This window comes from Kwoniella mangroviensis, chromosome 2, assembly GCF_000507465.2.
Source record: "Kwoniella mangroviensis CBS 8507 chromosome 2, whole genome shotgun sequence".
Classification (NCBI taxonomy): Eukaryota; Fungi; Basidiomycota; class Tremellomycetes; order Tremellales; family Cryptococcaceae; genus Kwoniella; species Kwoniella mangrovensis.
The window spans coordinates 1753535-1776444 of record NC_088828.1 but is presented as its reverse complement, the minus strand read 5'-3'; the positions used below and the strand labels follow the sequence as shown (position 1 = coordinate 1776444).

General features: G+C 46.3%; 6 protein-coding genes across 6 annotated transcripts; 3 read left to right on the top strand and 3 right to left on the bottom strand.

Annotated features, from left to right (window-relative positions):
* Positions 1-183: 183 nt before the first annotated feature.
* On the top strand, positions 184-4829 carry I203_107522 (uncharacterized protein; the record flags this gene model as incomplete). Its single annotated transcript, XM_019145602.1, has 13 exons — positions 184-1271; positions 1329-1974; positions 2043-2162; positions 2227-2875; positions 2940-2964; positions 3023-3146; positions 3205-3314; positions 3375-3583; positions 3657-3794; positions 3845-3926; positions 3995-4100; positions 4168-4311; positions 4680-4829. The coding sequence occupies 13 exons, from the start codon at positions 184-186 to the stop codon at positions 4827-4829; spliced, it is 3591 nt and encodes a 1196-aa protein (XP_019005421.1).
* A 164-nt stretch (positions 4830-4993) lies between these two features.
* On the top strand, positions 4994-9484 carry I203_107521 (uncharacterized protein; the record flags this gene model as incomplete). The annotated part of the gene is made up of 6 exons (XM_019145601.1): positions 4994-6815; positions 6878-8221; positions 8308-8538; positions 8615-8872; positions 8965-9155; positions 9233-9484. 6 exons carry the CDS (start codon positions 4994-4996, stop codon positions 9482-9484), a joined length of 4098 nt encoding a protein of 1365 aa, XP_019005420.1.
* A 288-nt stretch (positions 9485-9772) lies between these two features.
* I203_107520 (uncharacterized protein) lies at positions 9773-14332 on the bottom strand (the record flags this gene model as incomplete). Its single annotated transcript, XM_019145600.1, has 10 exons — positions 9773-10210; positions 10308-10445; positions 10501-10899; positions 10946-11052; positions 11107-11464; positions 11515-12149; positions 12201-12403; positions 12458-13314; positions 13364-13607; positions 13662-14332. 10 exons carry the CDS (start codon positions 14330-14332, stop codon positions 9773-9775), a joined length of 4050 nt encoding a protein of 1349 aa, XP_019005419.1.
* Positions 14333-14745: 413 nt separating this feature from the next.
* Positions 14746-16872, bottom strand: I203_107519 (uncharacterized protein; the record flags this gene model as incomplete). Its single annotated transcript, XM_019145599.1, has 3 exons — positions 14746-15068; positions 15125-15236; positions 15298-16872. The coding sequence occupies 3 exons, from the start codon at positions 16870-16872 to the stop codon at positions 14746-14748; spliced, it is 2010 nt and encodes a 669-aa protein (XP_019005418.1).
* Positions 16873-17707: 835 nt separating this feature from the next.
* Positions 17708-20751, top strand: I203_107518 (uncharacterized protein; the record flags this gene model as incomplete). Its single annotated transcript, XM_019145598.1, has 11 exons — positions 17708-17853; positions 17904-18010; positions 18074-18402; positions 18473-18930; positions 18995-19143; positions 19200-19345; positions 19406-19768; positions 19825-19991; positions 20058-20241; positions 20309-20407; positions 20470-20751. The coding sequence occupies 11 exons, from the start codon at positions 17708-17710 to the stop codon at positions 20749-20751; spliced, it is 2430 nt and encodes an 809-aa protein (XP_019005417.1).
* Positions 20752-21164: 413 nt separating this feature from the next.
* I203_107517 (uncharacterized protein) lies at positions 21165-22624 on the bottom strand (the record flags this gene model as incomplete). The annotated part of the gene is made up of 4 exons (XM_019145597.1): positions 21165-21476; positions 21539-21597; positions 21672-21892; positions 21963-22624. The coding sequence occupies 4 exons, from the start codon at positions 22622-22624 to the stop codon at positions 21165-21167; spliced, it is 1254 nt and encodes a 417-aa protein (XP_019005416.1).
* Between the last annotated feature and the right edge of the window lie 286 nt (positions 22625-22910).

Below are 22910 nucleotides of genomic sequence, written 5' to 3'. Positions count from 1 at the left end.
CAACAGCTTCATCAAGATTTAGAAAAAGAACTATCGACAAATATCAAGCTGAAAGCCAACAAAGGGCTGTTGTTAGTTCTGACATCAGACGGCGGTCCATAATCCAACAGCTCCTTCTGACTGCCCAATACATCTATCACGCAACTGTTTGTTTCATCACTTCAACAGATATCCGCATTCACTATGGGTGTTTTTGGAAAAGCCAAGCCAGCTTACTCCCCACCCGAACTCCCTACACACGACCCTGTCCCAGCACGAGCAACTCAACGACGAGTATCGCTCTTCCCTTCTCTCGCCTCTATCGGTCTCAGTGAACCTGATCCCAATGCTCCCATCGACCCAGTCACCAGAGGCCGTACGTTCTCAGGTGAACAGCAGCGAGGTATCAACGGACGAAAGCTCTCTCAGGCAATCGTGCCAGCATGGCACCGTAAAGCGAGTTTAGCAGTTGCAAGGAGGGATACCAATCCTGTTAATCTGCGATTAGGAGAGACAACAGCGAACAATCAGGATGGGATGAACAAGGCTTTCTATAAATCAAAACTCACCATTGATGATGGTAGTTCTGAAGAAGGTGGTTTTACTTCAGATGAAGATTTAGCTCCTAGTCGATTATCAGTAACGAGGAGGATTAAAGGTAAAGGGAAAGCGAAAGCTTTAGATACCTTACCAGGATGGGACGCAGCACCACCATTGAAAGGTCGATTGAAGAAGGGTAAAGGAAAAGATAAGAAGAGTAAACATAAACATCGATCAAAACGAGTGATGAGAAGATTAGATGAAAACTTAGATGCATACAACGCATATGCTCAAAATGGTTTAGTACCTCTGACAAGATCTGCCAATACGACTAGAGATGAAGCTGCCGCCATGAATCCACCACCAATGTCAATAGGAAATACCATATTGGAAGAAGATGAATATATGGTAAAATCAATCTCCCAACCCATGTCCTTGAATACTGGAGCTCAGGATGAACAACCCAGGGCAGTTTTGGTGGGAGATGGGTTTGACGCTTTGGACGTAATGGCGGATCATATCTTCAGAACAGGAGTGCAGAAGAAGAAATGGTTCAAGGCTCCTAGGATGGGAGTGAGAAGGAATGACGCAGCGACTGGTGTTACCATCAGAGCTAGAACAGGTCTTTACAGAACTTTCCCTGTGGATTACGAGGCGTTGAAACCTTTTGAAGAAGCTGTCAGTAGACTTAACCCAGAGGTAGCCATCAAAATCAAATCCGATATTGTCAACACCATCATGGAAACTTATATGTGAGCTACCATCACTTCTTACATATCTCTCTCAATGCTGACAGGTCTTTCTTACAGCAACCCCTCTCCGTCAATGACCGAACTTGTCATCGACGAAAACACCCGTATACAGATTCTCGATACGATTGAACTTCTCGCTCGAGCTAGAAAACACCAGTATGCTGCCTTTGTCCGATCCGAACAGGTATTGGTCGTATGGGCAGATGCGGTTGAAAATGTCATTCCAGCTGCTGAAGCATTGGAGGAATCACTCATTCAATTCGTATGGCAAGGACCAGAAGTCAATGTGAAATTCAACTTGGTCATGCTTCAAGATGCCAAAGACCGTGAAGAGATGAAAGAACAAGAACGAAGAGATTCGCAAAATTCGAATGAGAAATATGGTATCGACGGAGTGGTCTTACCTGAATTGACTGCAGATGATAAAGGTTCAATCAAGACGAAAGAAGAAGATATGGATCCTGAAGATATAGCTAAAAGGGCAATGCAGAGATACTGGAGAGAAAGACCTGTAATGCTCATTGCACCTTTCTCAGACGGTGTGGCTATCATGCTTTGTCTAGCGTTGATTTCCCTCGGTTTGAGAATTTTGATCAAAGAGTATATACTGGATGGTCAACCAATGAGATTCGTCCTCATGATTTTCTCTCCTGCTCTATGCTGTATTGCCTCCTTCGCTGCTATGTGTGTTGTCGGTTCAATCGTGAGTAGCCCCCACCCTTGGCCCCATTCTTGATCCGACGGCTGCTTCTGACACTTTGACTACCATAGTGGCAAATCTTTGGTCCTGTGCGTCAAGTTACCCAAAAGTCGAAGTATTTCTCTGGTATCGCCCCTAAGCGTCATATGGGTGATTTAGCTCATGTCACCGTCCAATTACCCGTTTACAAGGTGAGGCTTGTCTTCATGAAATCTTACAAACATAACACTTGTCCTGACGACTTGCCGTTCACAGGAATCACTTGAAGAAGTTATCATGCCTACCGTCGAATCCCTCAAAGTCGCCATCACAACATACGAGAGACAGGGTGGTTCAGTCGGTATCCTCATTTGTGATGATGGTCTGCAACTGCTTTCCAAGGCTGAAGCAGATAAGAGGCGACGATTCTACTTCGATAATAACATCGCCTATGTGGCACGACCAGGACACAACGTCGATGGGTTCATTCGAAAAGGTCGATTCAAGAAAGCTGGTAATATGAACTATGCTGCCGATCTATCCCTCCGCGTAGAAGAAATCATGGATGACATGAGACCTTTCGCTCAAGAGAAGAAGGACCCTGAACATTTCTGGAACGAACTCGATGAAAACGACGTATACGATACTGCCCTAGCCCAAGCTCTGGAAGAGAAACAAGGCAAAGCTTGGGCGGCGGGTAATATCAGAATTGGCGAAGTGATTCTGATTGTCGATTCCGATACGAGAGTACCAGAAGATTGTTTTGCCGATGCCGTGTCGGAAATGAAAGAAAGTCCAGAAGTCGCTATTATCCAACATATGTCAGGTGTCATGCAAGTCGCCAATCACTTCTTCGAAAATGGTATTGCCCATTTCACAAGGAGTATTCAACACGCTATCTCCTATTGTACCGCTTCTGGTGAAGGTGAGTAAAAGCGATACCTGTCGTCAAGCAAATATCGTAGCTGATTATTCATACCATTGCTCAGTCGCTCCCTTCGTCGGTCATAATGCGTAAGTGTCAGATGATTTACTGACTGATCAAAGGGAAATAAGCTGATCCTCTATACAGCTTCCTTCGTTGGTCAGCCTTGCAGGAATGTATGTCCGTAGATCCCGATGATGGTATCAACAAGATCTGGTCAGAAGATCACGTATCTGAGGATTTCCAAATTGCCGTGACACTACAGATCAAGGTGAGTTCAGATTCCCTTCTCTCGTCAGGAGCTGTTGCTGATAGATTTTTTAACATAGGGTTACACAGTCCGATGGGCAACCTATACTGGAGGTGCTTTTGAAGAAGGTGTATCTTTGACTTGTGATGATGAGATCAATCGTTGGCAGAAATACGCTTTCGGATGCTCGTAAGTTGATCTCTCCTCTCCAATATGTCATTTCGCTTAAAATACTATTTGGTTTTTCAGTGAGCTTCTATTCCATCCCCTGAAGCGATGGATATTCAAAGGTCCTATCACTCCTCTTTTCAATCAATTCATGTGGTCTTCCATCCCCATTCACTCCAAATTCACTATCTGCGGTTACATCTTCTCATACTATGCTATCTCGATCGCTTGGGTTTTGTCCGTCGCCAATTACTTTATCGAAGGTTTCGCTTTGCCCGTCGATGGATACTGTAAGTCACACCGTCCTATCTGGCTCTGCCATGGTGCTTTGACATAATACTGATATGTCTTGATCACGTTTAGACCTTCCTTCGTGGAAAGTAACATTGGTCTGTATCATCCTGTTCACCGGTCTGTGTAACGTCGCTTTCATTACGCTTCGATATCGATTGAAGATCCCTAACTGTGGACAGCTGGCCTTTGACCAAATCAAATGGATTCGTACGTCGCTGGTTTGTCACATGTTTTCATAAGCTAATCCTCATCTACAGCCTACTTCAGTATCTTCTTCACTGGAATGTCAATGCCTATGTCAGCTGCTCTTGTCAGTCACTTAGTAGGGTACAACATGACGTGAGTATCACGTCTTCCTTCCTGTTCGATAGGATGATAGCTCATGGCTGTTTTGACTAATCATCTAGATGGTCTACAACCGTTAAGACCGTTGAGAAATCCAACTTCTTCTTGCAATTACCTATTATCTGGAGACGGTTCTGGCCTCAACTCAGTTTCTTTGGTCTTTGTGTGGTAAGCGTCCGATCTCAGACGAGTACCAGTAGTTATGTAGGCTGACGGGTTGATGCCGCTATAATAGCCAATGATGATCATCACATCGTCAAGCCTCATGCCAGCGGGATACAGAGTTTCGAGTATAGAGGTTTACGTACCGATGGGTATCATAACGGCTTCACATTTATTGTACCCATTCGCATTAAATCCTTGGTTCTTGTCTTTCTCTGTGAGTGCATCAATCTGCTTCCGATCTCTAGACAGATCATTGCTGATGTTCAATACAATACATGCAGTTCTAAACGCTGTTCGTTTTCACTTATCATATATTCGTACATATATTGTTTTAACTGTTATATATTCTGGCATTTATCGGCATGTTTCATTCCTTTCTCGTACATTCGCACATATCATATTATAAAGTATACTAATAGCTCAATAGTGATGGTCCTCTCATCTATTGTTGTCAGATGCATGATGGATCGTGAGACCAGATCGATGAATAACTTAGCGAAGATTGCTGTGATGTGGTCGTGCAATTGACTCCGTGGGAAGTGTGGGGTGGATGTCTCAGTTGTCGTTATTAGCGTGTTTCAGATTGCGTTCATCCTCTACCCCCTTGACCTGGAAATGTCTTTTGTCCTCCTTCTCATCCCCATCCTCGTGCACTCCGTCGTCACCATCCTTCTTGTATCCTCGCAGAACACTCCTGCAATGTCCGGTAACCACCCAGAGGCAGAAGCTTAAACCTAATTCACCCGACACATGAAGTCAGATCTCAGTCCCTAGGTCGACATCGAGTCCATCATCGATTGAGGCTTTGACCGACGGATACCCAATTTCATCGTTCAACTTGTTATCATCACCCAAACATCACTCAAGGCTGGCTATACACCCAATCATCTTGCACAATGACCTCCCTGTCTTCCTCTCTCCGACCTCAACAGGTCTCCCATTCACCCACTTCCTCTATCTCATCCGCCAATCCCACACCTACTTCCCCCCACTTCGGCCATCATGTCAACCCCATCTCGTCCCGTCACCCCTACGCCTCGTCCCACTACCTCGAACCGCAGCCGAGACACCAGTCATCACTAAATTCCATCTCTACCTCTGCCACCTCCTCCTCCTCAGTCAACATCATCCACCCTAGGCCTCCTTCACCCCCGTTGCTGCACGCTCCACCTGGTCAGCCATTTATCGTCTATCTCAAAGGATGGGGTCAGCAGGAGCTTACGGCGTTCTTGAATTTATACCGATGCGGGCAGTATGCTTCCGCGTTTCAAAGACACGACATCGATGGGAAGGTACTGCTAGATCTGGATATGGCTGCGTTGAAGGAAATCGGAATTGCAAAAGTAGGAGAACGGGTCAAATTGCTGGGAGGTATAAAGGATCTTAGGAAAAGAGCTGCAGGAAGTTCCAGAGCAAGCTTGTCGAGGTCGAGTGTGAGATCTGGAAGTGTAGGCAGTGTAGCCACACCTCATAGTGAATCAACAGAACATATCAGCTCTCCTTCACTCCCAGATCCCAATCAATCGCAATCACAACAGCAGTTGCGACTTGCCCAACCTTCTTCAACTTCCTCATCATCCGGTTCGACAAGAAGACTAAACACTTCCCGACCTCCTCCTTTAGACTTACAGCATTATAAATCCTCTAGACCACTTCCTCAGGCGTATCAGAATAATCTTCCTTCTGCAGCTTCCTATCGCTCTACAACTACTATGCCACGTCCTATCTTTGGAGGTCAGCAATCCGTGTCGTCGAGGCCTGGCTTACCATCTCAATCCAGCTCCAACTCCACCGTCACTCTTGCCAATGCGAACTCTAGCTCAGTCCCTGCTCCGAATAACTCCAAACAGCTAAACTTGCGTCCTCCACCATCAAGAGATCCAGGTCGTCGATCGCCTAGTCCAATACAAGTCGATTCGTCCAATTTCGCTTCTCGTCCTTTACCACCCGATCCGAGCGGGTCACATCAGACTTCCGCCGCCGAGTATGCCTCTGCATTCACGCAGCAGCACCAGCAGGGAAGACAGACTCCCACTTGGTCCTCAAGCGAACAAGCGCATGGCCTACCTAAAGGTCCCGCACCAGGAAGTGGATCAAGGGTTGCCGCTGCTCGAGCAAACGATCCTTCACATCGAAAATCACCTAGCGTATCCCAAATAGGAGGTACGACCCCCAAACAAAGTAGCCCGATCAAAGGAAAATTCTCTAACATCATGGGACTTGGCGGCAGATCCACTCCACAGCATCCCTTTGCGGCTGCCAGTCGATCACGAGAGGAGCTGGTCTTGGAACGTCAAAATTCCGAGAATCTCACTTCAAGCACTGGCAGTTTGGCTTCGAAGAGGAGTATTACTCCTAATCCAGGCTATGTGGTCGGAAGGACCGTCTCGTCTTCGGATAGGACGAGAAATCAAACTGGGAATGAGTCTCTAGCTAGTACCAATACGATCTCATCGAGTGGCAGTAAGCACACACCGACGTGGGATGATATACGTCGTAAGATTGTGAAATTCGTGAATGCAGAAGATGGTTCGACGAAAACTGTCGATGTCAGCAATGTCGTCAGTGGTGTTCAAGTATTGGAAATGGCCTTGAGAAAATTTGGGAAATGGGGTACAGGTGTGCATGCCAGCACAGACACGGAGAGCGATGAGGATGGCGAAAGATTGGAGATCGAGGGCTGGGGTGTTTATGCGGAAAGTGATCCTGATGACAACTGTGAGTTCGCATACACTTCTTCATTATAGGTCGATCAACAGCTCATTTACAATCAATCGTAGCCATACCTCTCTCGGAAGCTGCTTTACTTGGTATCTGCCTCTCGCACCGAGATGGCACTTCCGTCCGAGAAAAGGGCTTAGTCCTCAGACGACCAAGAAAATTGACCAATCGAAAGAATATGAAAGACTATCTCGGTGAAGCACCTCCTCAACCTATGTCACCAACTTCGCCTACTCCGTTCTCTGGACCAAGGTTCGGTGATCACGCTAACTTACTTACACCTATCAAATCTGCTGCTTCGAAGAAGATGAATCGGGCTAGTACAGTCAGCGTTATGTCTGGGCTGGGCGTACCAATGCCAGAAGTACCTCCTTCCCCCAGTACCACTCGAAGTCCATCTTCTGCAAGTTTCCTTAGTTCTAAGAAGAAATCGGTATATAACTTCTTTGGACATCGACCTCCTTCTGAACTGATTTCCAACCACTTAGCAGAGTATTTCCCTTCTGCCAAGAGGAAGGATGTGGAAAAGGCCAGACATAGTATGTTGAGGATGAGCAGTGGCCCAGGCATCAAGAGAGGTAGCATCGCTCCTTCGGAATCTACTGGAAGGCTGAGCTTCGATTCCAACTTCGCCCCATCGGTCAAACGATCCAGCGTGAGGATTGCAGACCCCATGGCAGAAGTGAAAGCTTCACCTCCTAGAAGAAGTACCAGACCCGGTAGTCGAGGTACGATGATCTCGTCTCCGCCACCTGCAGGTACTATCCCAGAGGAAGAAAGCGAGGTACTGGGTGACGAACATCCCCCTAGATTATCGGTATCGAACGATGACGGTCGACATACCAAACCTACTATCGATGGCGAATCCGATGCAGAATCATTAGCATCGGTAGGCAGTCAACCGCCTTTGTTGCCTCCTTTCCAACCTACTGGTGAATCTCTTGCCGAATCTTTAGTAGACTATTCGCCTAAGCAACAACAGCATCAGAACAGACCAAAGTCAATTGCATTGCAACGAAGAGGTTCAGAGGAATCTACCAGATCGAGATTCTCAATGTTGTCGCAATTGAGGAAGAATCGAGATAAGTCTGATACAGCTTCGATGTTGACTGTTGATGAGATTACGGCGGAAGTTGAGAACCGAAGAGCAAGTACGATAACGTTTGAAGATTCAGATGAAGAGGATGAACCGATCATCCCACCGCCACCTCTTATAGCTCCTGGGCCTGGAGTACCTCAAGATCAAAGTGAAGGGGATAGCGACGGAGATAATGAGAGTGAAGAGACGGAGACAGAAGATGAATCAGAGGAAGAGATGGAGACAGAAACGGAGACTGAAAGTGATGTGGATGAAGATGATGAAGAGGATAATGAGCATGGCAAAGCGTTCACCTCGACTGGATGTGAGTGGATTGCTTCTCTCGATCATCCTTACCCGTCATCTCTCGCATGTGTAATCAAGAGTCTTGCGCTGATACATCGTACCTAGCCAAACGAATTATCAAATGGATCAAAGGTGCGCTCATCGGAGCAGGATCTTTCGGCTCAGTGTTTTTGGGTATGGACGCCCATTCTGGTCTTTTGATGGCAGTCAAACAAGTTGAATTACCTACTGGATCAGCAAGAAACGAAGAGAGAAAGCAGAGTATGGTATCTGCTTTAGAAAGGGAAATCGAGCTCTTGAAGGAATTGCAGCATGAAAACATTGTACAGTATCTGGGTAAGTATTCTGAATGTTACGCGATCCCAAAGATGAACAACGGACGACAGCTAATTCCGTTTTCAATGTTCCACAGACTCCTCAGCTGATGGTAATTACCTGAACATTTTCCTCGAATACGTTCCTGGTGGTTCGGTAGCTGCTTTACTCAGTAATTACGGAGCGTTCGAAGAAGCCCTAGTCAAGAATTTTGTTCGACAGATCCTTACTGGTTTGAATTACCTGCATGAGCGAGAGATCATTCATAGGGATATCAAAGGAGCCAATATATTGGTGGACAATAAAGGCGGAATAAAGATCAGTGATTTCGGGATTAGTAAGAAGGTTGAGAGTAGTAAGTGGATCATTCATCATTGATTCTTTCCGCCTATGACTTTTAACTCTCCGTGTGTCTTCCATGCTGATGTTGATCATCTTATTTTGTAGATCTCATGACTGGACCCAAGACTAATCGACCTTCCTTGCAGGGATCAGTCTTCTGGATGGCACCTGAAATAGTCAAACAGACATCCTATACTTCCAAAGCGGATATATGGAGTGTCGGATGTCTGATAGTAGAAATGTTAATCGGTAGTCATCCATATCCCAACTTGACCCAGATGCAAGCTATTTTCAGAGTAAGTCCTATCAAGATTCCTTCTGCAACTCAAGAGTCATCATTACTGACCAATTCTATGATGAACTCCTTAATCAGATTGGCTCCCAAACACCCGTCCCTGAGATTCCACCTGATATCTCACCCGAAGCTGCAGACTTCCTCAGAAAGACATTCGAAATTGATCATAATGCTCGACCGACCGCCGCTCAACTGCTAGAACATCCTTTTATCGCTTTACCCAAGAATGCCCGGACCAACGTTATTTTTTTGGCGGATGCCCAGAGGAGGATGAGCATGGCTATGGCCAGTGCCAGTCAGGGGCTGGGAGGGTTGATGGGCAGGGCGTAGGCCTGATACCAAGAAGTATTTCCAGTATATCGATCAATGTCCATTTACATATAGTGCTACATTTGTGAATTTGCTAGAAAGCGGTGCTTTTTTGCATTGTATAATATTCCGGAGAATGGTGTATGCATTACTACTTTGTATATAGATGTACGATAAACTACAAAAACAGGTAAATAGCGTAGTACAAAAAATCATGATAAATGCAGTTCAGATCGTTGAATATGGTATAGATATAAATGCTAGGGTATATGTGTGTGGGATCATAATGTCGGAAAGGTGATAAGTGAATTATGAGAAGAAATAAGCAGATTCTCTAACTCTATCGACATCAAATACACCTCTAGGTGGACACGGAGGTAAGACATCACCGAATCTTACCCAAGTTGTTTTACCTATTTTTTCGGTTTTTAATTCCACCTTTTCCTTCGTACCAGTACTACTCAACTCGTTGGCCAACTTATCAACTGAAATTCCCATTTCACTGGCCGCCTTCGCTTCTACCTCCTCCGCGGATGAAGATAGCACATCAGCCTCTAGGTCGATGGTCTTTTCGTCAAACTCTGCTTCGGCGTCTGCAGACGAATTGGTATCTTCGCCTAATTCGCCTAGGACAGCTGACATCTGTTTTTGACGAATGGCAGCTTGTTCTTTACGTTTCGCTGCAGTGGAGGAGATGTTTCGAGCGCTGTTGACGGGGATTCGATGGTCGCCGTATCGCTCGATGAACTAGGTAGGAGGTGAGGGTCAGCGAGATTCGGTAAAAGAGATGTCGTACTTCCATCGATACACGACACGGGATCCCAGATACAGTCGTGTAACTCACCTCTTGTCTTAGCTCCCCGACGAGATCCTGCGTATGCAGGTGAATGAATGTATCTCGAATCAGATCCGACATAGGTTCGACAGTCGACGCGTGGGTCCAATAAGAATCGTGTACAGATGCAAAAGCAATGTTATTTTGCTATGGCCCATCCAGTTAGCTTGTACTCGACACTTTCGAGAGGTTCATTACTCACTCTACATTTCAACGCAGTCAACAACATGTGGGTCGCATCGAGAGAATGGATAAAATTCGGTGGGAAAGCCGTAGCTTGTTTCTGAGGTGATACTTCGGAAGGGGCGTTGGGATCGGATATGTACACAGTTTGTAGGGCAGTCATGATCTGTTTCTTTTGAGCTTTTCGATACGGCTGGACGACCGGTAGACCCAATGGCGTGGTCCATACTACCGAAGTCATGAATTCCTTTGTAGCTCTAGATTTTACTTTACCATTTCGAAGTACCGTCGTGAGGTTGTTGGCAGCATCGTGTACCCTATCGGGGGGAACTGATCGTGAGATCAATTTGGCGGATTGCGTGAGCCAGTCCATAATCGCTTTGGCCCCGGAGAAGAGATCACCAATACAGTTCAGTACCTAAAAGGGGTCAGCAGAGAAGTGTTTCGGAAAGAGCACCACTTACAGTCTTAGCGATGTATCCAGAGACCAGGAAGATATGCTCCTGAGCGAAATCACCTCGAGCGTGCAGCTGCTTTGCGATCTGTTCTCGAGCACCGACGAATGTGACACCTAAGCATATGAACGTTAGCTAATTGCGGCCGGCGCAAAACATAGTTAACTCACCGTATACGGTAGTCATGACTGTCTGTTTGACGACTTTTCTGCCGAGAGGCTTTTTGATCAGCAAAGCCACGTCTAAACCTTTCTTCTGATCCTCCTCGATAACCTTGTTGACGATATCCACCACGCCGGTATAGATATCCGCCGGCTTATCTCCATTCTCCAGATTTACTGCTTTGGCTCCTCTCACATCTCCACCTAACGCAGCATAATGCTGCATTCCGTTACATGTACCATCCTGGTGAATGGGTAATGCTGATTCGTACAACGTTGGATCGGGAGAACGTAAAGCCGAAGCGATCTCGAAACATGTTGCAAGACATTGCCAGGGGTCTTCAGCTTGGAGCCACCATCGGTTCCCCTGGGTCAAAGGATTAGCTTTGTGCGGGGCAAAATGAAGAACAAGCTCACATCTAAAGGTTTATCTGCCGAATCGAAGATTTCGGCTTGCCTCTCCTCTGCGAACCTCCTTCGCTCTTCGAAACTGGCTTTGTCGAACCCATAAACATTCGCCAAGTGGATGTATAACCATTTCAAACCAGCTTCTCCTAAAGGCTTCTTCGTACCGAAAGTCAACAACCCCCTACACAAGTCATCTCCTACAGGACTAAGATGGGGTGGGATAGGATACGCTCGACCACGGAAATCCATATTATGAGGAAGATAGAACGTATCGTTGAGGTACGATCGAGCGATTTCGATATTGTAGTTGAATTTACACCTCTCCGCATGATCTTTCCTCTGCTGACCCATAACCTGTTTCATCTTCTCCACGTAGACTGATCTCTTCAATGGATCTTGATCTCTAGAATCGGGCTTTTCGGGTATCTCATAGTGCGATTTCTCCTCTGACGCCGGGATGTCTGCTATAGCATCACCGTTGTTCCAGGCGGCCAGGACCACGTCAAACACTTTTCGGTTGATCGCCCACGCTGTGGATGAGAGGACATCTAGACCATGGAATACTGGTTCAAGATGGCCTTCTCTTGATGCCTGTCGGAGGTATGACTGTTGTTCGGCGGATTCTTTGAATCGCATGATGGGGACTAGAGAGAGATATCAGCGGAATACAGGCAAGACAGCCGAAAGTCCCTCACCTGAATGTAATAGATACCCTCCGTGAGTATGCGACGTCCATGGCCTTGGCTCGACAAGCATGGGCAGATGCTTAGGATGGATCACCACACCTACATCGTCCCTGGCCAATCGAGCGGCAACAACAGGGTTGAGCTTGATTACACCGAGCTTCTTACCTCGAATATACTCGTAGGCGTGGGTGAAAGCAGCTTGTTCCTCGGTGCTGTATAAGGACGTCAGCGATATGATACTTTTAACTTTGCAAATCCACACTCACACTTCCTCCCCTGTCATAGGGTTCTTAGCCGTCCTTTGAACCTTCGCAACCTTCAATAACGCATCGACAAGCTCCGAGCCTACACCTAATTGGGCCATCTGCGACCACGATGGTGTCCAAACTTGATGCAAGTCATCGTGCATCATCATAGACGACGATTCGATCGTTTCGGCTGAACCCTGATTTTTTATCTGTTCTCCTATTCTCCTCCATACCGATCCAACCAGCTGTCTATTAGGTTTCTGCGTCTGCGGATCAATCGTCCTCAACCAATGATGTGAATCCACACCAGCAACATTCTTAATCGTCTCTGCGCTAAACTCGGTTTCTACGGCTTTACCGACCGCTAACATCCCTCTCAGAGCTTTCATACCGTCTGCTATACCACCGGAACCACTCATTCTCATGATCTCCAAGATCGTAATCAAAGCTAATTTGTCAACGGGTAGTAATTGAAGGTACATCAAAAGTACACCCCGCTTCATCTTCGAACTTGCAGAATATTTTTGCGTGGTGACGTCGTATTTGTCATCGGCGATAGGTGGAAGTTCAGCTTGCATCGCTGAGATCCGCTGTTCCAGCTCGGCGGTCAACAATCCAAGCCATCCATGCATCCAGCCTTGCAGCTGACTCCTTTGTAAAATTGGATTATCACCGGCATTTTGTAATCGCTTGGACGATTCCTCCAGTTCAGCACGAGCAGCCTGCAACGATGCTTCTTCGAGCTTGCGCTGTCTGTTGAGAGGGAGGGATGAGGAAGAGATCGAAGACAATGTCGAACGAAGGTTAGTGATTGCGAATCTAGCTTCGGGTGTGAGGTTCGATAAGTCTCCTGACTTCTTGCTCTTTCCAGAGGTCTATGAAGCCCATTTAGCAGCACTCTTCAATTCACGCATTGCAACTCACCTCCAGGACCGGCTTAACTTCATCAATGATCTCCCTGGCTATCTCTTCTCTCCTCTGTTTTTCCAATCCTTGGAATTCTCTAACCGAATCTTCCAGCTGAGTCATATTGTGTCGTCTGGCAGCTTCGATCAGAGCATCGCAAGCGAGCGGTACAGCTGAGGGTTCTAATCCTTCCAACAGCGCTGAAACAGGTAACGATGGGTGGTGGAGGTAGAGTACGAGAGGGTCAAGAGATGATTGGGCACTAAAGCACAAACTCGTCAAAAGACATCTTGAAGGAACAGATTGATTCACTCACGATATTATACCGTTAAACCATCCTTGATAGACTTTCAATCCTCCTTTTTCCATACCAGCCGGTTCCTTAGCAGCAAAAGCGCCATTGGCACCTTCCCACTGCGAAACCAATCGCTCCGCTCTCTTTCTCCAATTCTCATATGCAAAACCCTCGGCTTCTTTACCTAGCCCAGCAACTCCTTCAATCACCCTAGCCCAAACTTCAGCATCAGGTACTCTCCTAAGACCCGAAGCGGAATCTTCCAATAACTGTTTGAAGATCTGGTAAGCTCTTGGGACATGTTCGGGTCGTCTCAGACAGATTGATATCATCGATATCGAGTCGATCACTCCTGTAGATGGATATAGATTTGAATGTGGTGAATTAGGGTTGGGTGTGATGTCTGTCGGTAAGGGTGATGGTAAGTGAAGCAAAGGATGAGTCCGACCTGGATAAGGCGAGTTTTCTATTCTTATGTGTGGTTCGAGAGGTTGAGGAGAGGAGTGTTGAGGCGCATGATGGTAATACGATGGTGAGTCAGACTCTGCCAATTGAGCAGCTGGAGGGGATAGTCGAGGATTGGTGGGTGATGTGAATGATCGAGAGGCGAGTGGTAATCGTAGCGATAGAGCGAGGGATGACGAGGAGGAGGTCGCGAGACGAGCTCTGGAGATAGCTCGTAAGGGGATCATGTTGGACTAGATTTCGTCAAGAATCAGGTTTGTTAAAGCACGATGGTGGCAATGGTCCAAGAAATGGTCAATCCGGTCGTGCGATCGACGATAGCCCGTCGTAATTTTGCTTTTGTGCAGAATTTCTTTGTGGGTGAATTACACAGATCTACTTCGCCGCTTGCTCTTGTCTACCGTGCGGGCGAATCTACGCCGGAGATGGTGTCGAGGATGGTTAATCAGTATGAGAAGTAAGAATGAAGTATCGATGTGACTCTGACTTTTTACGCATACTACTCGTCCACCAGCAAAAAGTAGTCCACAAATCCGAAAACATGGTTAGATCACGTGACATTAAATCCATCAACTGCTGCTGTGGTGATACTGGGAATAGCAAAGATGTAAAAGCTACAACAGAAGACATACGCATGCATCTACCAAGCAAGGACAATCATCAGTCCTCCGGCTAAGCCTGTGATCACCCATCCAAAACTTCCCACACAAGACTCAAAGGCGATGGACGAAGCAGAACTATCCTCGGCTACCACAGTGGCGATACCATCTGCTGCTTGATGTTCAGCCAATCGAGTCTTCACCGCGCCGGTGTCAGACGCTTCTTCGGTGTCGAATGGATTGGACCCTCCCGAACTCCGAGTGGGAGTGATTGATGTACCTACAGCTGCCATACCGACGACAGGAGTACTATCGTCCAAAGCAGCGGTGCCAGCCGTGGCACTGGTACAAGCTTGGGTAAAGCCTACACCATCATCAGTGAAATTGCCCAACATCATCAGTACATTACGGGTGACCCACCGGCATAGGCATTCATTTGGTCGTTACTATTGGAAGATATCGCACAGCTTGCACAGGACTTCGCACTATCCAATGATTCCGGCGTGCAGATGCAGTCATCGCTTGTACATGTCTGTGCGTACGAATCAGCAGCTGACTCGTAATGGTAGACACGATCTTGATGATTAACTCACTTGTGCCAGCTCCAGCCAGAATTCACAATCCTTCTGACAAGTTGAGTCAATAGAGGCTGAGAAAAACTCATGTGCCGAATCAAGAGCAGAACTTGTCGTTCCGGTCGACTGCGCAGTAGTATCCTGACTGGTAACTGATCCGGTGGCAGTTGAGGTGGGAGTAGATCCAAGGTAAGTGATGATCGAAGTAGGTTGTCCTCGCGCATCTGTCGTACTGATAGTAGATACTACCGCTTGCTCACTGACATCTGGCATTTGCGCTGCGATCCCTCCCATCGTACTCCCTACACTCCCTGTGGGTTGTGAGGTGGAAGAGGCAGCTTGACTCGCTAACACCTCGGTGAGTACGTCCGAAGTCTCCGTAGCATCTTCACACTCCGCATTGATCGTCTCAGTAGGTTGGATCAAGCCTCTCAGTGAACAAGCTGATAAGTAGAGATTGTATTGTTCGACTGCCTCTTCCATACTTAGGCATTGAGCACATAATTGAGCTTGATATGTTAATCCACAAGCACAATTATCATCTTGACATTCATTGAACGATGTGACGTAAGCTTGGCAGTCCCCGCCTGAAGAAACGCATTGAGCATCGGATTGAGCTGTTGCATTAAGTGACGAGGCAAGAGGGATTATGCTGGTGTCAATGCATTCTTCTTCAGCTTCTTCCGAGTATGAAGGGGCTGACATTGTAGTGGTGGAGCTCATAGCTGAATCAGAGTAGGGTGTAATCACAGATGTCGCAGTGGGGTTCCCGTATGGTACAGTACCTGACGAGAATAGGGAGAAATAATTTTCCGAGTCCGATGATTCGCTGGATGTGGGCATTACTCTTGTTTGACTCTCGTATGCGACGACTCCAGAGTCTGTGTATTCATTATTCGTAGGTGTGGTCGTAGCAGACGGGACTTCATCTCCGACCAAGCCCGATGTCAGATCTTCGAGACTTGTAGGGCTGGAGCTGGTCTCCCGAGGCTGATCGGTAGCCATTACCGATGTCAATGTAGCTGCCAAGGAGCTAATTAAACCTTCACTCGTATCGACCCTAGTCGTGGGCAGTAAATCACTTATAGTCGTCGATTGTTCAAAAGCTGCCAAGTCCGAAGTCGAAGATGCTCCAATCGTTAAGATCGAAGTCAAGGAGCCAGCGGTAGCCGATCCTGAAGTATGAGTATCATTGCCAGTAGGAGCAGCGAATACGTACGAGGTACGATACCCACTGGGATTCGAGTCGGGATATTGAGCATCTACTATTCCAGGAACGGAGGAAGATTGTCTTTCTGCAGAGATACCGGTTGTTTCAGCGTTGAGCAGTGATTCATATATACCGAGCATTGAAGCTGTGTGGCTCGTACCTCGAGTGGATGGTGTAGCGGTTGATGAATCGACAGCGACTACACCTGATAATTCCGTCGCCACATGACTCGGGACTGTAGTCGAAGTGAGGGGTGAAGCGGTAAGGGGTTCAGGTATCGATCGTCGTAGTTGGGTAGCTTCTACATCGACCGAATAGTCTGTCGCTCGTGCTGATCGGAGGGCCAGGACGAGAAGTAGCAGACCGGTTCGACGAGTATTCATTTTTATACGAGTCGGACTACAAGTCTTGTTATCCGTGGTATGGCTTAGCTTGAAGATCCTCCTCAGATTAATTATTTTGTGAGAAGTTGTGATTTATTGTTGTTTGGCTGGCAGATTGATTATATCACAATATTACGATGGAAATCAGTGTAAAAGCTTCTGAGTGGTCAGTTTGGTATTATACTTGATTTATCGTCACTCCTCTCTGTACGAGGGTTTTTTAATTTTCTGTTCTGGTGGTCGAGGTTGAAAGAAGAAGATTTTTTACGATACTCTATAGTGATGAGCAATGAGATTCGGAGGATTATGTCTGGCCCTACGAGCTTACCTTACCATGCACTTCATCGCCCTCATGTTAGACGTGTTGAACTGCGTTTCAAGTTGTACTGTTATCGTGGACCTATTGTATTTCTGGTACGCGTTAGAGAAGGATCGAAGGATGGAGCGTTTGACCCGATCTTTTGTCCGTCCAAACCGACAACAAGGCATCACGACGTCGCCGGATGTGCGTAGTAGGCATCACGTTCAGCATAGTAGCTCAAGTAGGTGCAGCCGATGCTGCTTGTCATTTCGGTATGCAGAAACGACAATGATGAAGAAAATGACAGATGGGTTGAATAAATGAAAGTTACGTCCTCAACCCGAACCGGGGTTTATGACGTTACAAGTCAATCGCGCATCAACAAGATCACCTTTCATCGTCGCACAACCGACTCATGTCTCTTCATCGTACACAAGTTGCTAAGCTCATTTGGTCTTAGACCACTATCAATAACGACAACGTCTCACCAGGACTGTACGCAGGAACAGGGACAGTCATACGAACGACGGCAGGATGACAAACAGCAACACTTCCGAGCTCATCGTCAACGCCTCGTCTCCGGCTGATCTATTAATCCACTTGAAAGATCTGAAAAATGGCGTGATAGGAAATACATGGAAGAAAGTCGAAGTAGCAGAGGATGAGAGATTGCTCAAGATGTAAGCTTGGCATCTTGTAGCAGCACCATAGAGCTGACGGCTTAAGCTAGTCTGTTATCGTTACTTGAATACCCATCTTCGAATAAGGATATGAACGAACCGATAGCTCTGGAATTAATGAGCGAAACAGCAGTGATCATAGGAGCTTTGGCAAATGGTGAGACTTGAGATGTCCAAGAGGAGGGGCTGTAAGCTCACAATGTGTCGATGTGTATGGTAGTTGGACACTTGACGTTACAACCTCTACTTCTCTCCTCGACTCCATCATCTCTCCTGACATTGATAATATCCCTTACCACTTCTTCCCCCACACAAATACCGGAAAAACAACTGGATCGCATACTACCTTACTTGCTCAGAGCATTGAGGAATATCCTAGTCTCGACAGCAGATATGATCTGGGGTCACATGTGGGGTGTAGGAGCCGAGAGGAAGGTAGTGGGAACTGGACTAGTCGGTGAACAAGAGATAGCAGATACAAAGGGTAAACAAGCTGTTGGGAAAGGGTGGAAAGGTGAAGGTTCCAGGGCATTATCATTAGTCTTTGAGGTGAGTCAGGTCGACCGACAGATTCATCATCCTACGTAGATTCGCATCTAATACTACAGGTGATATACAGCCCAACAACCTATCAACATTATTATCTCTTCTCGAGACCTACTCTGATGCACAAATCCTCCTACCACTCTGTCAACTGCTATCTCGTCTGGTAGCTCTCCCATCTCATCGTTCAGCCTTACTATCATATGCTCGTGATCCATCAACATCCACGATCGAACTACCATTTATCATTCAGCATCTTCTCAATACCGTAATATGGTTAACACCCTCCTCAGGGGGTAGTTTCTATACGACACGAAAACCCAATACCAAGCTTATCGAAGCTTCCCTTGATCTTCTGGCTGCTCTAGTCAAAGGTCAACCTTCTTTATCGATCGCTATCAGGTCATGGAATTTGTATGACAACACTCGAAATGTTGAAGAAGAGGATGGAGCGAGAAGATCGGAATTCATAGGTAGATTATTGGAATTGGTATCGAGTGGTCCAGCGAATACGAGAACAGCAGCTGCAAGCTGGTACGTCCCCCATTTTTGGGATATATCATAGATTGAAGCTAATATATCCTGGCTTGGCGAATAGTCTAACTAATGTGATCAAAGCGGATAAAGGCATCAGACCAACCGATCGTCTAAGATCAACCGCTATAAATTATCAATTACTGGATGAGATAATCAAGCTGCTTCAGTCTGAAGGGATGGAGGAGAGAATCAAGTTATGCTTCATTCTAGGTGAGTCCAGGTTTGGTTGCCGTGTACGCTCTGGTGTTGACGCGTCCGATCTTCAGCTGCACTGGTATCGGACGATGCTGCATTACAGAAAGCCGCAAGCGAGAAAGATTGTCCCTCTCGTCTTATTGGTATACTGATATCTGTCTTTCAAGAGGAAGAAAAGGGGGAGATTGGAAGTGATCTTGCATCAAGGAGCAAAGAGGTGAGAATTATGTCTCAAAGGTTTCACGATCTTCGATCTGTTCTGACTGTTATTGTCCAGGCGACTTTCCTTGCCCTCGCTTCATTGGCAATGCAACATGATCCCACCAGAACCCTCATATCAGATCATTCACCACCAGTCTTACCTTACTTATTCAAAGCGCTCTCATCGCCTTCGTATGGCGTGAGAGCAGCAGGATGTCAACTTGCTCGAGCTCTATCTCGAACCGTATCTCTCCTTAGAACAAGTCTGGTGGACAGCGGTGTAGGAGAAGAGATAATCAGATTATTAAGGAGAGAAGTTGAAGCTAGCAAAGAGCTTGCATTGAACGAGGAAGAAATCAGCGATAGGATATGGACAGTAGAAGTCGCTGCGACGGCTACAATATGTAATTTGATCACTGATTTTTCGCCTTTGAAGACTGTACGTATACTTCTGACAGCTCGACCAAAGATGTCAGCTGATGATGCCTATTTTAGGTACTGCTCAGAGAAGGTGGCCTGGAATTACTGAGTGATCTCACTAGATCACCATACGAACCCCTTGCTCTGAATGCGATGTGGGCGATCAAGAATTTGACGTACCATGCTATGGAAGCTACCAAGATTATGGTGACCACTACATTAGGCTGGGATAGATTGAGAGCGTAAGTGCTCTGCGGAAAATTCTTTATGACTATCTGCATCGCTGATATATACCTTTCGCTTTCCAGTCTGAGTTCCCCATCGACCATCCAATCTCTCCGTGTACAAGCTCTCGAAATCACTCAAAACCTCTTTGCCGATTCTAGTGTCCCAGAAATAACCAGGGCAGTAGAAAATTTCGGTGAAACTGAACTGTTTGATTCAATCATTCAAGCTTCTGGAGAAAGTCAAGATGCTGATCTGAGAATACCAGTGAGTGAAATTTCGCTGATGACACTTACCGGAAGCACGAGCTAGAGCCCTGACATGGCATTTGTAGGCACTTTATGTACTTTCCAACATCGCTTTGGGGAATGAGAAGACAAGGAATTCTATAGTGGGTAGAGTAGAAATTTTGGAAATACTTTCTACTTCTCTTGTAAGCTTTTTCCCTTCCGATTCGATTGACTTGATATTAATCGGTTTGGTGAATACTGGTAGAACTCTGCCAACGACTCTATCAAAATACCTACCCTTCGTACACTTCGACATTTGATTGAATCCAACTCAAATTCGAAAAATCCCAATCCCAATCACAGATCTAAACCAAGACAACAAATGATCGATATCTTCCAACCATACCAATTGAAGTACCGTCTGAGAGAGTTAGTGGAAAGCTCCCTGAATGTCAGTGTGAAGGAACAGTCGATAGGGCTCTTGGATGTTTTGGAGAGGGAGAGGGGGAACGGAGGTAATGGAGGGACTAGTTCAGGTGGGAGGTAAAGCATGTTATTGATTCGATATCAGTTGATGTTTTGTATATTTGGAAGATCGTTGAATGTACATTGTACGAACATGTAACCCGAAAATGGCAACGGATTTACATAAAGGAACATCTCACATAATATTCATTAGATGCATGTTTCGTATATATCACTATTGATCTTTTTCTTCTTCACTTGAATCGGTCTCACATGATATGAGAAGGGAAGATGACATGTATTCAATTACGTATTACATATGTTTCATTGCTGAACTATAGCTACATCAAATGGCGGAAAATGATCTGAAAGGATGATATGGAAGGTGATCCCTGTAGACTGGCTAAAGCAAGTGGGCAGGAGATATTCATTTTGAAAGGTTTGCCGAGGTTTGTCGGGGTAGGTAAAACACTAGATTCACTTGGGCTGATTTGTCTAGTGGAGCTCACTGACGACCGAGTAACCTTGACCTCTTGCATCTGCCCTTGTGATATTCTCGCTCTCTCCGGGAAGAGGGATGGACGCGGCCATAGTGGTGAAACCGGAAGTTTGAGGGCTAGAAACAGTTGAAAGGGAAGGCTTGGAAGTCGGTGGAGTACTGACTGTAGAGGATGATTTGGGTGCACCATAAGTGTTGGTACTGCCATTGGTGTTGTATCCTGATGTAGGTGGAGGAGCAGATTTGGCGGATTGCTGAGCTGAGGCGAGAATGGGTCGGAATACTCGCTCGTGGACTTGGGTGGCTCCCTATACACCAAAAGATATCAGCAAAGAAAGTCTCTGACACGAGTATGGAAGGTTGAATTTACTTGAGTTCGTGGGTGGAGGAGGTAAGCGAGGAACAACAATTTGACCGTGTAATATTGAGCTGTGTAAATAGATAATTCAGATCAGCTTCTACAACCTCTCTGCAGATACTAAAGTGATGAATATTTCACTTACGAATTTTTCTTTCCAAGAACCCAGCCATCAAGCTCTCAACGGTTTGAATAGCACCAAGTACAACAAAGAATGATAAGAGAGACTTGACTTTTTGGTCATTTGCAGTAGTGTCAGGCTTGTCGAGGACAACGGCGGCGAGGTAGGTGGCAGGGAGGATAGTCAAGAGGTCGGTAATTGGAAGAGCGAGTCTGAGGACGTTAAGTGGGATGAGAAGGATGTAGCTATATGTTTGAGAGTGTAAGTCAGCCTGATGTATATCCTGGTAAAGTACGATGAACTCATTTCACTCACCCTAAAATACCGCCAACGACCAAGACAACTCTGTCCACTCCCGTTCTCTTCTCGAGATCTCTGACAGTCTGACTTCTGCCTAATTGCTCTCTCAATTGAGCGATATAATTATTGGCAGTACCCTTGACATTCTTGACGGCAGGATGGTCTGCTGCATTGTTGAGGTCGACTGAAAGCTTTCTGACTCTTTGTCTGATTCCCGTAGCAGCTTCGTTAGCCTTTTGTTGAGCTTGACTGGACACTTGGCTAGCCTTGTTCTGAGCTTGAGTAGCAGTCTCACTAGCCTTGCTGGAAGCTACATGAGCCTTATCGGTGACTGTTTGAGAAGTACTATCGGAAGTGGTCCCACCAACACCAGCACCTGCACTCCTAGCATGAATATCGGCAAAGTCTTGTTGACCATTGGTGTTGGTGTTGGGGTAGACCTGAGTATCGGGATAATCTTGTTTGATTGGATCAGGGGGTACTACAGGTGGACCAGAGATGAATGGGTTGTTGAACCCTGATGAGGGTGCTCCGAGGTGAGGGGCATCGCCTGCACCTGAAGATGGGACGGTCGAAGTGGTCAATCCGGAAGTATCGGTGACTGCTGGTTGTTTCGAGGTTAGGTCTGAGTTGGGACCTGCGAATGGGTCGACGTGAGCTGAGGTAGTTGGATCCATTTTTCGATGTTTGAATTGAGAGCTTGATTGTTGAGACCAGATACTCGAGAGAAGAATGAGCGGTGTAGACTGCAATTATATATATACCTTTGTTCGGGTGAATATGAATACGAATATGAATGAGAATGTCATTGATTCCAGTGATGTCATGAAGTGATGAGGTCGTCTGACGCAACAGCACAGTCATAACCGGTGACGACGAGGCTTACATAATTCACTCCCCAAGTGGCAGGTGGCACTCCATTCATACGGGCGATCCTTTGCTACACCTTCAAGGTGCAAAGGA